General features: G+C 38.8%; 1 protein-coding gene across 3 annotated transcripts in view; it reads left to right on the top strand.

The window, feature by feature from the left end:
• Fur2 (furin-like protease 2) overlaps positions 1-13,876 on the top strand; it is a 329,013-nt gene that overhangs the window by 12,551 nt on the left and 302,586 nt on the right. For all 3 annotated transcript variants that reach the window (XM_071789409.1, XM_071789408.1, XM_071789410.1), the window contains exon 2: positions 1,266-1,831. In XM_071789409.1, the coding sequence (XP_071645510.1) occupies positions 1,652-1,831 (180 nt within the window). In that variant the 5' untranslated portion in view covers positions 1,266-1,651. The remainder of the gene's footprint in view (positions 1-1,265; positions 1,832-13,876) is intronic.

The following is a 13,876-nucleotide window of genomic DNA, read 5'->3' as shown; positions in this document are numbered from 1 at the left end:
CGCCTTTTATTTCTTTAATTACAACGCCAATAAATCGTATCCGTTAGCTATTTTAGTCTATTTCCTGAATCATTACGAACGGTAACGGTTTCGTGAGAGAGTTCGATTAACTTCAAACTCATGTTCGGCCTTTCGCTCGTTTCGCCGTAACTATCGACAGTGCCGTGGAATAGACTTATCCTTTTGCCTTACTAGTCTACCAGTTACTTGCCGAACTCCAACAGCGACTATATAGATACGTATAGTCGATCGTATGGTTCACAATCGAAATTTGATCATCGGAGCTTTTGCCACGCGCTTCAGCAAGTTCGACTCTAATTCTCTTCCTTACTCTTGCCGAATTCAATTCAATCCCGTAACGGCCAATTTTGCCGTCACGAGTTCGAAATCATTTTTAGATTTAGACCGAAATATCGTGAACTTGCTTCTTGTGTCGCGCGCGCTGGCTTTTATTCCACAAAATTTTTTCCTAAAAGGAATAAACGCGGCTCCACTGCGCGTTGTAACATCGATCCAAATGAGTTAATTAAAATAGATATCGGACATTATTAATTACTCGCGAATAGAGAAAATGGACGATGGAATCTGTCATTGTAATGCCATCCATTAAGCGGTTAACCGAGGATTACCGCGAATGCGCTTATGCAAGTTTAGTTGTATTTTGTCATGATGGTCGCACCAACATCATCATAATCATCCCATCGTGCCAATGCGTTTCGTTGCGATATAATCGTTTATTTGCACGTCGCGCTAAATGGGTAAGTGTGTCGAACCGGTATTACGCACTCGGTTATTTGCAAAACAATTGCATCACCGTACGTCACTGTTTCGCAAACAAAGGATTTGGTTATTAAATAATACGTGCCATGAGCTCTCGGTTTCGTCTCTCTCTCTCTCTTTCTTTGTCGCTCTCCCGCTCTCTCGCTCTTTCTGTCTTTATATCCCTTTTTCCTTCATTCGGGAAACGAGAAATAGAGAGGAAGAGACGGAGGACGAATGCGCGCGAGGAGCAGAAGAGGAAGGAAGTTTGCAAACATTCGCGCGGACGCGTGCACGCCCATAGCGAAACATTGTAATGCAAATCCGCGACGCGCACGTCAAGAAGCAGGAAAAACGAACTACCCCCCCCCCCCTCGGTGACAATTAATATCACAACGCTCGTGCCCGCAAGAATTCTTACCGCGTCCTTCCGACTCCGCGCGCGTGACACGAATGCACACTGAACGCTGCTCTAACCTGCGGTTTTCCTTGTCTTTGTGTTGCAGGATAAGACTAGCCGGACCGACGTCTCGCCGACGACGACGACGACGAGCGAAACTCGCGGCGCAGTGCCGTCTCGTTTTCACTGCGACACGACTTCATCCGTCAGCGACGTGTCTCTCACTCCTGTCGTTCCCCCCGCGTTTTCTCGAGGGAAGTGCGGCGCGGATCCACCGTGAGATTCCCGAGTTTCGTCGAGCATTGAAATCGTCACGCGAAGAGTCGTCCGCGCGATTTCGCCCGGTCGTGAGATAACGCAAAAATTCGTCGTGCATAACGCGCGTCTTCTTATCCGCAACGCATTGATCGCGACGTCGCGCGCGCCCTTCAGTGCCGGAAATACCGTCCGGGATAATCGTAGGACTCGTCGTCGTCATTCGCCATCGACGACATGATCTTCAGGGTGACGTTGTTGGTTGTGTGCGCGCTGCTGGCTGGTGCGAGATCCGAACCGAGACCGCGGTCGCGACCAGTGCCGATCTATTCGAATCAGTTCGCCGTTTACGTGCCCAGCGGACCGGAGACTGCCGACGAGATCGCCCAGGAGCACGGGTTCGACAATCATGGACAGGTAAGTCCGCCAATTTCTTGCGTTAAGGAGGAAGGTAAATTCTGGCGAACCTATATAAGCGCGCGCTCTCGCTCTCGCTCCTTGCGAAATGTAACAGGTATAGCGAGAAATTTGATACCCGCGATTACGGGCAGGGGGTCCGCCGGCGGCGGAAGGATAATCAATTAGCTTAACTCGAGCGCCACACGGAACTCGATTCCCACACGTTCGACGCGCGAAACGCGCTCTGTCGATCAGATTATATTTTAATTTTAGGCTATCCCTCCCCCCTCCCTACCACTGCATCCCTTCGTCGTAACGTCCAATTTGCTCCAGATAACTCGTCTGTCCAACAGATAACTCGGGAGAACGTTTTGGCCGAGTTGGGCGAAACTTATTAGCGAAGTAGGAAATGAGGCGGAACTTTATTAACGCCCTTATGCGCGAAATTTCACGGGCTCCAATTTATCGAGTTTGTTGTTATGAAGTTATTTGCTTGCGAAATCGTGGCAATCCGGTAGGATCCCGCGCATTCCGGCAAACTGCTGACACTAATGATCTTAACATCCGGAAAGTCTTGAAACTGATGAAGATTTTTCAGTTTTCAATTTTCACATAATCTTTTTTCGTGCTCGTTACAAACGTCATACAACAGAGGATTACGATGAAACAGTTACGTTGTAAGAAACTCTTTTATTTTTCATGTATATCCAAGAACATGATTTATACATTACTACTTCGCATTTTTAATTAATGGTCAAATTATCGCGTTGATTTGGCCAATTATTGACGTCTGATGCAATAAAATCATACGCGATATTGTACAATTTTCTCCGATTTTGCTACGTCGATGAATTTCGCAAAATATCCCGATACCCTGCCAACGGTCTCTCTCCGCTTTACATAATAGCTGGATTTCGCGAATTTGCATGCGCCTCTGTCTCTCGTCGCATGCTGGGACATGGCAAACATTATGAGGCCATGCGGTGAAGCGATTGTCAAACGCGAGTTCAACATTTTATCACACAATAACGGCACAGTTCGGCGAACTTCTTTCCGCCTGTCGCTTAAGCGACATGTCACCTAGCGCTAAAATACCTCGAGTCACCATCTACCCTACATCGAGCGACAAACAAGCTCTAGGAATGCTCGATCCTAAATAGAATTTCTGGGAAGTAAATAAAAAAGATATTTCTAATTCGATTTCTGTCTATTAAATTCTGTTAAGATAGAAGCAAAGTTATTTTAAATGCTAAAGGCAAACTTAATGAACATAAAAGTAACTTTTTCTTCAGAAATGTAAAGAATAATTGTAAACTTTTATGTATGACGAGTTGTCGAAATTATATTTTTGTTGTAAATATCAATTTCTGAGTTGATTATATAGGCAACCGAATATAAGGAAATTCATTCAAGAATCGTTATAACATTCTTATAATCAAATCCAATTTGTCTAAATTGCGTATCCGCTCGTTTCCATTTTTATTAACTGGAACGTGCACTTAAAGGCGATATATATTGTTGAAGTTTGGGCTTGCCAGAAGTTCCGCGCTTTTTATCCGCTTCTCGCAAGGAATCGCGCGAACTCGACTAAGTTGCGATAGTTGTGCGCTCTAATGTAACATTAAAAAAAATTTCTCAACCCGTGAAACACGTCGTTTCCGCCGCGCGATACACGACATGTCCGTTCTCGGACTCGTGGCCGTAACGTGGTAGTTTCTGTGATTTTCTCGCGGTGTTTCTACCATCGTTCTCTTTCTCTCTCTCTCTCTTTTCGCCATCCCACGCGGTGGCCACATTTTTCCAACAACGAGCGCTAAAGTTTTTATCTCGTCGGGGGATGACGTACCGGATGGCAAAACCCCTCCTTTCACCGCGCGCGCATCGCACTTTCTATCCCTTACTATTATCCCCTTCTTCCTACCACTCTCAGCATCAACCGGTCGGTTTCGCGTTCCGGACAGAGAGAACGCGGGGTAGCGAGAATGGTGAAAAAGGGAGGAGAGCGCTCTCCGCGAATACATATAGGTGTTGCGAGATAAAAGTTTATTACCGCGACCTAACAAATGCAACCGCTACTCGCCGATACACGCTGGATGCACGACGATTATTGCGTCATCCCTCTCTCCTCCTCTCTGTCTCACGATTCATCTTTCTTAACTCACTGACGTTTCTTCTCGTTCTCCGTAAAATCACTTACCACGAATGTGCGGAGAATAACGAAAGAAGGGATGGAACGATACTGCTCTCATATGGAACGTCAACTGTTATCTACGAGAAGTAACGGCTCCCTCGACATTTACCGCGCCGATGGTGCTTTAGGTTGAACCAATAGATGTTTGCTTGCTGCGTCCGTATACGGAGAAGATTTCGCGAAGGAAAAATATTGCGTATGAAATTTCTACTATGAACTAGTCTGGGGAATAGTATTTTTACGTCATATTAGAAGGCGATTTAAAACCACAGCTTTAATAAGAACTTTCTAATTATGACATTTTTGTCATAATTAGATTATAAATAATAATCTTCTAATTTTTTGGAGTGACATTTTTAAAACCGGTTTCAACTAGTACAGTTGAAAATGAATGAAGAAATAACGTTTTGTTTCAACAATGAGATAATTAAATGTCAATTACCTCTCGCATTATTAAGAGCCGCACATTTTATGAGACTTTTAAAATAAATAATAAAAAAGCATCTTATTAGACATCTAATTCTTGCAATTGTATTTCGAACATTTTTTCATTAAACAATAGCAAAGGCAATCTTTTCACCTTAACTTTTTAGAGAATTTTAATCGTTAAATGGTTTTCTATGAAAATAGATTGCATTATTTTTTATGCTTGTAATGCTTTACTGCTTTATTCATACAAATGTGATAAGTTATCAGAAGAGACGCGTTCTCTTTACAACTTTACCCTGCGTTTCTTCTTTTCATATTTCCAGCGCTTATAGTTATCTTTCAGAATTTTTACACTGTTGCAATTTATCTCGCCATAAAATTCCAGATTCGGTAGATAGTTGTTCGACGCGAAAGGCTCTGCTCGCGTTTTGTCGCTTATCTGCCGAGATCGAGAATATCGCTGACAGGATCGCATAACCATACAGCGAAACTCGCTCATTTTACATGCAACGACATTCGACTCGGTTCGATTACTCACGTTCATTTAGTAGAATCAGATTTTGTAAGTGCGTCGTCAAACCCGCTGAGCGAAAATTCTCGCTGCGCCAGTAAATTAAAGCACGAAGAAAAATACAGGAGCCCGATCTCTCTAGTCTTCTCGGCACAGATGGATATAAAAAGTTTATTACTCGTGACTGGGGAAACGCGAAAGCGCGTGAATATACCGGAGAAAAAGAACCGGTGAAACTCTTCCGTACATTCGCGACTAAACGGTGACTCAATTACATCGTACAAATTTTTACGAATTTTTATTGAAATTGATGGCAGAAGAGTATTAAAAGAATAAGAAGAGCACACGACATAAATGTAATTGAGATAGTTATTTTCAAAACGGCACGTAAACGGTTTTCAGCAAAAAATTGGCATTACACGAAGCTATTTACATGTTAAATATAGTATTTAATATATATTTAACATATATTTAACATATAAATAGCTTCGTGCAATGACAATTCAATATAAAACGTTTTTTAATTAAACGCGTTTGATCTCAAGTAATAATTGATGCAATTTACTCGATAATGCAATTTAGATTCTTGATGTACTCAAATAACTCCGATTTAAATATCAGTATTACTCCAAATATATTCACAATTATACGTAATTTATATGTTTGCTACTAAAATTACTTTTCCTATTGCATCACTTTCAACTCGGGTAGTTACGCAATTGTTTTACTGTGGCAAATTAATGTCGTAACCGGTATTTTACATGCTACAAATGCAAATCGCTCGAATGCTGAGAACCTTGACAGAGATCTGGTCTTGACGAGAGAACCTGTGTGGTCAGCATATGGGTAGGAAATATTTTATATCTTACGCTATATATATATATATATATATATATATATATATATATATATATATATATATAATATATATATGTATATGTCCCGGGGTATAGATACGGTTACTACGGTTACGTCGTTTGCATGATATTTCAAAGCTGTATATTACGAAGAGACGTTTTTACATTTTAAATGTGATATAACCGAAACGTGAAATAAAAAGCAATTTGTGTGATTTGGAAGATAGGAGGTGACTCTACCTAAGAAAGAAGGTGACTCAACTTAAAAGATGAAATTCATCTGTGACACATTTTCTATTTTAGTTAAGGAAAGACGAGTTTTTTTAAAATAAAAATGTGAAAGTAATAACTCTATAAGCTGTTAAGTATAACAAAAACATCCATTTTCTTAATTTTAATCTTATAAGGATTCAAATACCGAGATATTAAGCATCGAATATTAAGAAATTATGGACGAAGGCGAGTCAGCTAATTTTTGTTAATGGATAAGAATTGATTACGAATTATACTGAATGAATTTTACCATGTCCAATTTTCAAAACATTTTATATGTACACATATCGGTCAGCGTACTCGTATTTGCAGTAATATGTCAAGCTATATAAACGACTATTTAGCATGCAATGTTTCTGTCACGTTTGCCGTTGCCTGACCGCGAGCGATGCACGACTTCGGGATACACGGTACGGTATTTATCAACCACCTTATCAGCGGTAAACCGGCCATACTTCCCGTATCCCACCCATAGACAACGACGTTGCGCAAAATGAAACTGGAGCGAAACGCATTACCAATCATTCTTTCTCTGTCTGTTACTCTAAAGCCTAAAGTAATCGGAGTCGCATTCGTTAAGAACCGATCAACACGATGCCGTCGACACGCAAGGTAGTTACGTTATACATTATACAAGGGATTTTCAAACTTCAATTAAATAGTTTCGCCCACAGATACCTAGACAATTCAAATTCAACTTTCCTGCGGCAAAGATTTAATCTATGAATATTTTAAATGTTTGCCAATCTATTTGCCTCCAATTACTTTTAATTCGCAGATTTTTCTAAATTTTCTAAAAAAAAAAAAAAAAAAAAAAATCCGAAGAAAAATCTAAATTTAATTTAAAAAATCCGAGGTCTATCAGTTTGACTTCTAGAGTTATACTAATTGGGATAATATACATATTTCACACATCATTGATATTAATTCTCATTAGAATACTATTCTGTCTAGAAATAATTTATCATAATCATTTAATTGATAAATTTGTATTAATCTGCTTTAGCGTAATAAGTGACACGATGTGACATAATTCTGTAGATAATATATTCCGTTGGCTTGTAAATTAAAATAGATCTTAACGTGCATTGGTTTCGCGAATTAATCTTAATTCATGACTCTTATTTACTCACGTATTATTATCACTCTAAACTGTGAAGAACATCCTACGTCAAATAGCCATTCCTGATACAAACAATAACGTTAGAGAACCCTCCGGCAGTGCCACCATCCAATCTGTCTCGTTAGATTGAGTTCCCTGCCTGCCTCTTTCCCCCAACCCGTGTTCGACATGATCGACACCCTTTCCCCGTCTATGATCTCGTATAGCACGACCATGCAGCATCGCCCGTAACGGAGCATCTAATCTCATCATCGACACCGGAACGGATAAACGTCAATACGTGATTCGACGTGGAGAACGACGAATACGTACTGTCAAAAGCTAACTGGTCTCACGGTAATCTTGCAAAGTGCAAGGATACCCAAGAAATCCAGAACTGCGCTCTACCAGAAAATTCAGTTTTCTAAGAAAAATTTCTTTATAATTTAATTCGATAATAATCTTCTAATTAATAACTACTTTAGTTTTTTTGAATTCTTACGGAGCGAAAAACTTGAAAATATTCAATAAGTAAAAATTATGTAAAACTTTTACTGACTAAATTTTGGGAACATTTGCACATAGACATTTAAAACTTGTTTAAAAAAGGAGTATAAGAAAAATGGAGAAAATTATATAAATCGTTTCGCTGGCTCAAATTTTTATTCTATACACATTGCATATTTCTACTTATGAAAATTTTACATAAATATCATTGAACTATAGTATTTGAACTATTCATAACGTGTTATTCTATTCTGTTCATAACATCGATGTAAAAACTCTTTAAAGCAATATTCTCGGGTTAGTAACGCGATTACTCTTCTCATCAGCTCTGCGGCGGGCATATCACGAGCATCCCACCCGACTCTGTATGTGTCTTTCTCTCTTTCTCTTCTTCTTCCTCTCGCCACCCTTGAAATTAAGCCCGGAACCTGAATCTTTTATCGCGATTTCCTGTCAACCATGAATTTTTTCTGTCGCGTACAGTCTCTTAAAAACGTAGTATGTTTTTTCTTGTTTCCATTGTTTTCTATGAAAAATTTGTAATGTGATATGTCTTTTTATAATAAAAACTTGATGGAAGGTCATTATATGTCACGACTATTTAATTCTAATTTATGAAGGGATGCTTTGAGCAATTATGGTAACATAACGTCGTGTTCATAAAAATTGTTACGTCTATTTGAATCGCATCTCACATGTTTGGTGATTTAATTCTTATTTAAGTATATTATTTAACATTTTGTTTATCGTTATTTCTGATTTTTGTGTTTAATTTTATTAATATACAATGCCAACTTTTTTAGATTTTATATAGCATTGGGATCAGTTTTGAATTTCATGCATATTTAATGTTTCTTTTGCTTTCATGAAGTTGAGAGAAACTATGTGACTTCATTTTGCAGTATAAAAGAATTCAATATATGTATGTGTTTAGGAGTCATGCGTTTAATTAGAAAATAAAGGTCTAGACTCTCGAGCTTAATTGCAAAAAATCCTTTTAACATTAAGCCATTAGATCTCTTGGAGGGAAATTGAACATTACTCGAGAAATGAGGTCATGCTATTGACACGCGTGTCATAATATACTAGCCCGTATAATCGCGAAATCAAACTGCCGGCGGTATCAATTGTTTCGCAAGACAGGCAATTAAGCTCGTCGGAATTGACTGCGGGTCGGTAACACGATTATTCTCTCTCTGTCCGTCTCTCGTAACTAAGTTAGGTCGAATGCCCTTCTTCGTGATGACCTGCACTCGAACACGGTATGTCAGATTATACGATCGCACGACGTTATGAACGATAGTAAGAATAGATCTTAGCACAGCTTTCTGACCGGCGTCGCGCGACGGTACCATATAAACTCGTCTGCTCTCCAGAAATGCTTGCTCGTTGCATTAAGGCATTAAGGCGAGGCCACTCGCGGAGAAAGGAAGGATACGCGGAGGTTTTCCCACGTGTATAACCGCACTTAAGGCATACGTCAGTTTACGTATACGGGGTGTTTCACATATAAATATACCCGTCGTTGTGTCGTGTGTCCTACGATGCATTTGTCGCATAAATAAAAAAAAATAATTTATAATGCGTAATATACATAAAAATTAATTAATTGTTAATTGGCGAAAGCATTTTTTCCCTCAGTATTTAACAAATACCGATTTAAAAAAAAAGAAAGTAAAATATGAGGAAAAAAGTTTTTTTTTTATTTTCCATGTTATAATAGGCGATCTTTTTCCTTAATCCTTTCTTCTTAAGGGTATGACAATTTTAAACATCTTACACGGAACAGAGATTACTAAATTCGATATAAATTTGGCTTCTCTACGCTCGTGCAAAGTTTTATTAAGATCTAAGTTCCAATGTTACTTGATGAAATGTTGAAATGAATACTGCCATAATTCTCCCTCAAGACAGAACTCAGAATAAAGTTGGCTTAGTTAGAACTTGTTATACAATGCTCTATACTAATATAATATTGTATTAAGATATGCGTAACTGAGCCATTTCACGTGAAACATACTATACTTATTCTCAGTTGTCTATGCTTCCACACCCACGCTACATATATATAAAGTACCTATATATTTGTTTTTTTTTTACGGTATACCGGCGTTACGTTACATATTTTTCCACGACGATGGCAGGCTGCCACGACGTTCCTTTCCTTTCTCGCTGGGAAAAACACGAGCATCTACGATCGCTCTTATAGGATCGCAGTAGGATGCACGCTCTTAATAACGATGAAATTTTTGTCCGGCTTTAGGAGATTGAAGCTATACAGACGCGATGACATTTAGAAACGTGATATTAGAAGATGCCGAGTGTCATTTTCAAGATATTTTCAAGATATTGTTTTTTTACTTAATGTTCCTGCTAAAGCGAAGGTCTAGGAATAAATCTAAGAGCGTTAAAACGAAATCTCGCGTTATTAGTCTCACAAAGTCGAACGTATGATAGATGTGGTTTTAGAAGTTTACGCAACGGATGCTCGAAAATATTCTTCCGTTAGTTTAAAACGAAATTTTCGCGAGATGAAATACCTTCCGGCTAATGGCATCCAGTGTTGCGGACGAAGGAACGCGTCGTCAAAGTATAAAAATAAATATTAGATACACCGGGGGCGAAAGAGGAAGATCGGATCCGGCCGTTTGGAGGATGCTGCGCTCCTCCAGTTTCAGATACGCCGTGACGCATGACGGAGGCTACTGTTGTCGACTTTATACCTGCTGTCACAATTTCCGCGAATCGTTTTATCCTGACAGACGACAGACCGTGGAAAATCAGTTTTCTTTCGCGTCGCTCGTTCCTATCCTGCTATATTGTTGAACCTTCGCGCGCGAAAACCTTCCGATTTCTAACGTGATCAATATTTTTTCAACTTCCTCCTCCCGTGCTATTTTTCCTTATATTCTCGTAAAAAACATGGTTTGTTTTCGGTCCATGTTTGTTTAGCTTTTATAGAACGGAACGTGCGTCGTGTAATCGCGTTATTTAAAAAATTTCTCGAGTAGGCGGAATTCTGGAATTTTTCTATGTGAAAAGATATAAGACACACATTTATGGCTCTGTAATTTCAAGTTTTATTTAATTATTATAAAGTTATTAGAGAGATAAATCTTGCATGAAATAATAATGATTTTAGACCGATGTTACTGGATATACTTTATGACACAAAACTAATTTCTTCTTTCTTTAGTTTTGGATTTATAAAGCAAGATTGTTGCGTCGCACGACTTTGTACTCATATTTTCTCGGAGGAAGACGGTAATAACGAGTCAAGACATACATAAGCCGCTTACGCCAGGAATCTTCACTTGCACTCAGGGCGACTAGGTATTAAGATGCAAAAGATATGCAGCTTCGAATTCTTCCCCCAGCTTATACAGGATGTGCTAATTTTACTGTATTTTCTTTGGAATCATTCTTTGGCTTTGAAATTGGAATTTCTTTAGCGATTATGTAAATTACAGACAAAGGGGTCTATTAGATAACACGGATCACCATTCTACCTAAAATTGAACTATGATTAAAATCAAATGAAGAATATTAAACTCGTTTAACGAGTGATATTAATAGAAATATAACAGTTATTTAATGTTAAACATATAATTTACAAAGATTAATTTTTTATTAATGTTTAAAAAAAAATTTCTATATTCTAAATTGTTGAAATTTGCAGCGCATTTGAAAAATTTGCGAGATACGTCTGCGATACTCGGTATACATATTTGGGAGATATGCATTATACATCAATTCTAACCGCGCTACACTATGATTAAGGATCAAGTTTAGGCTCTGGCTCGATTCGGGATATTTATTGAATGTTTGTATCGTTGACGGGATGCATCGCGGGATTTTATGCGCCGTGTTGTTTCGCAGTTTCTGCCAGGGTATGTTCTTAGTACAAGACGCAGTTTCGCAGCTAATTCGCAAGGGAAATCGTGCTTCTGATGCAAATTCGCGAATGCAAATTGCGCGCGAAAGTGTCAAAGTCTCTCCAAAAGTATAACTTACGTTACGTCCGAAATCACATAGTTCATGTATATTTAAGAGTTCGCGGGATGCGCTAAATTATGCATTCCGATATTTTTGGCATAACACTCTCCTTGGGATCGTCTCCCATAAATAAATCAGTTGTAAAGTATATCGAACGATAATTCCTTTAAATCGAAAAATAATCCCGTCACAATAAGAATCTGAAAATCTATATAATATAGGATTGCATTTTATACCGTGGAATCCGTAAATTAATGATTATTGGTTTAAACCGTTATTATTTATTATTTAGCAGCTAAATGTCTGATTATAAGTCATGCAATGTATAATACGAGGGTTGCACGTTTATTGTGCGGTTTGCGTTAAACCTCAAATGTACATTTTCGATTAATTGGGGGTAATGTTTTCTCACTGCAGGCTTAATTGTGTGTGTGTGTGTATGATTTCTTCAATTGCTAAAATCAACAATCAAACCAAATTAGATCTAATTAAATTTTGTGTTAAACCAACGCGCTATTATACAGATCAATTTAATTGACGAATTTTGTTATGTAATTTTCTACATTAAGCAACTCTGCGTGTCTCCATATGTCGATTTAAATTCGCACGAAGGTCGAATTTGCTCCTGAAATTGAATACTAAGTTTACGAACACACCATATAAATGTCTCTGTATACAATATATTAATATTATAATGTGCAGCTTTGGTGCGCTTACAATTAGTGTTAAAAAGACCTTGCGTTCGATGATCGACGAGGCAAACGTGTGGTATTGTTTATTTAATTGACGCGCAATTTGGCTATGGCGATATCCGTATTACCATACGACCGTAATGCGTGACATTCAAATCCCTCATGACACGTCTAAACAATTAATTATAATGCAGCTGTCTGTGATCATTCAATTCGATTCGTAAATCACGCAAGCTTCGATAGAAAATTTCGTTGTTAATATTAGAAATGAAAACTATTTCCATATTTATAAAAATTTAAAACAAGCAATATCAGAATTGTGATTGAACATGTCTATAGTCTGTGAACAACATTATTTTTTTATGATGGTATTTCGAGAATATTATCTTTTTTCTATTTTTCTTTTTAGACATCTTTTTACTTAAATAGCTTCCGCCGGAAGTTTTTATTTAAAAAATTAGTATTTTAAGTATTCTAACGTTAACGTCGTGTCAACAGTTATTTAGGTTCTCTAAAAGTTCACATTATTCGCGAATGTCTGTCTGTTTTCGTATTACTTCTTCCGTTTAACTGAAATTTTTACCGGAAATCCGCGCGTTGCATATTGACCGCAACATCCGCGATCATAAGATCGCTGCATAGATTGAGCTGCATATATCGAGCATGCTGGCGCAGCTATGGTACACTTCCCCACCACGAATTATTCGGGCCTGGTTTCACGAAACCAGGCCCCGCACGTGTGTACCATACGTCACCGTATATGGAGAAACCGGTACTTCGAGAAACCGGCAGGGCGAGTCGTTTAACGGAGTAATTGTACCGTTGCCTTGTCGAGAAACAGATGCTGTTCTCGGTATAAGCACGCGCGCCTTCCGTTTCTTCGGCCGACGGACGCAAAAACAGAAGTCACCGGAGACCCACTGTCTAGCACCGTCCCGTCTCTATCTTACCTTTCTCTCTCTCACACCTTATCTCTCGTATCTGTCATTCAAGTGCTCGGTTTCTTTTTGGTTCTTACACATACACATATGTACACATTTATCGTGTATCGCTTATACTTTATACTCGTTCACCGATTCTTTTCTCTCTCTTTCTTACATATTCGCTTACTCGCGCATTCTTGTACGACTTTGCTCTTTTGCTTGCTCATATACAATTCTCTCTCTCTCTCTCTCTCTCTCTCTCTCTCTCTCTCTCTCTCTCTTCATTCTCGGTGTCTTGTCTGGTCTGGCCGGTTCTTCCGACGCGCTTCCTGGCATTGTCGTAATTAGACGTTTGTCCCACTAGGGACATCCGCGTTTATTGCGAACAATAATGAACGATCCTCATGTGCGAATCCAGGCAATTTCGAAAAATATCACGCGCTACAACGGCGGAGATTGGACGTGTCCGTGGCCCTCTCCTCGGCCGTGTCGAACATTTACCGTGTTCATTTACCGTGGACGATGTCGCCACACTGTCACTATAGGTGCACAGATGCATTTTACAGTCATGCACGTGATTCG

This window comes from Temnothorax longispinosus, chromosome 9 (assembly GCF_030848805.1).
Source record: "Temnothorax longispinosus isolate EJ_2023e chromosome 9, Tlon_JGU_v1, whole genome shotgun sequence".
In the NCBI taxonomy this organism is placed as follows: Eukaryota; Metazoa; Arthropoda; class Insecta; order Hymenoptera; family Formicidae; genus Temnothorax; species Temnothorax longispinosus.
The sequence above is the reverse complement of the archived record's forward strand: the minus strand, read 5'-3'. Positions and strand labels throughout refer to the sequence as shown.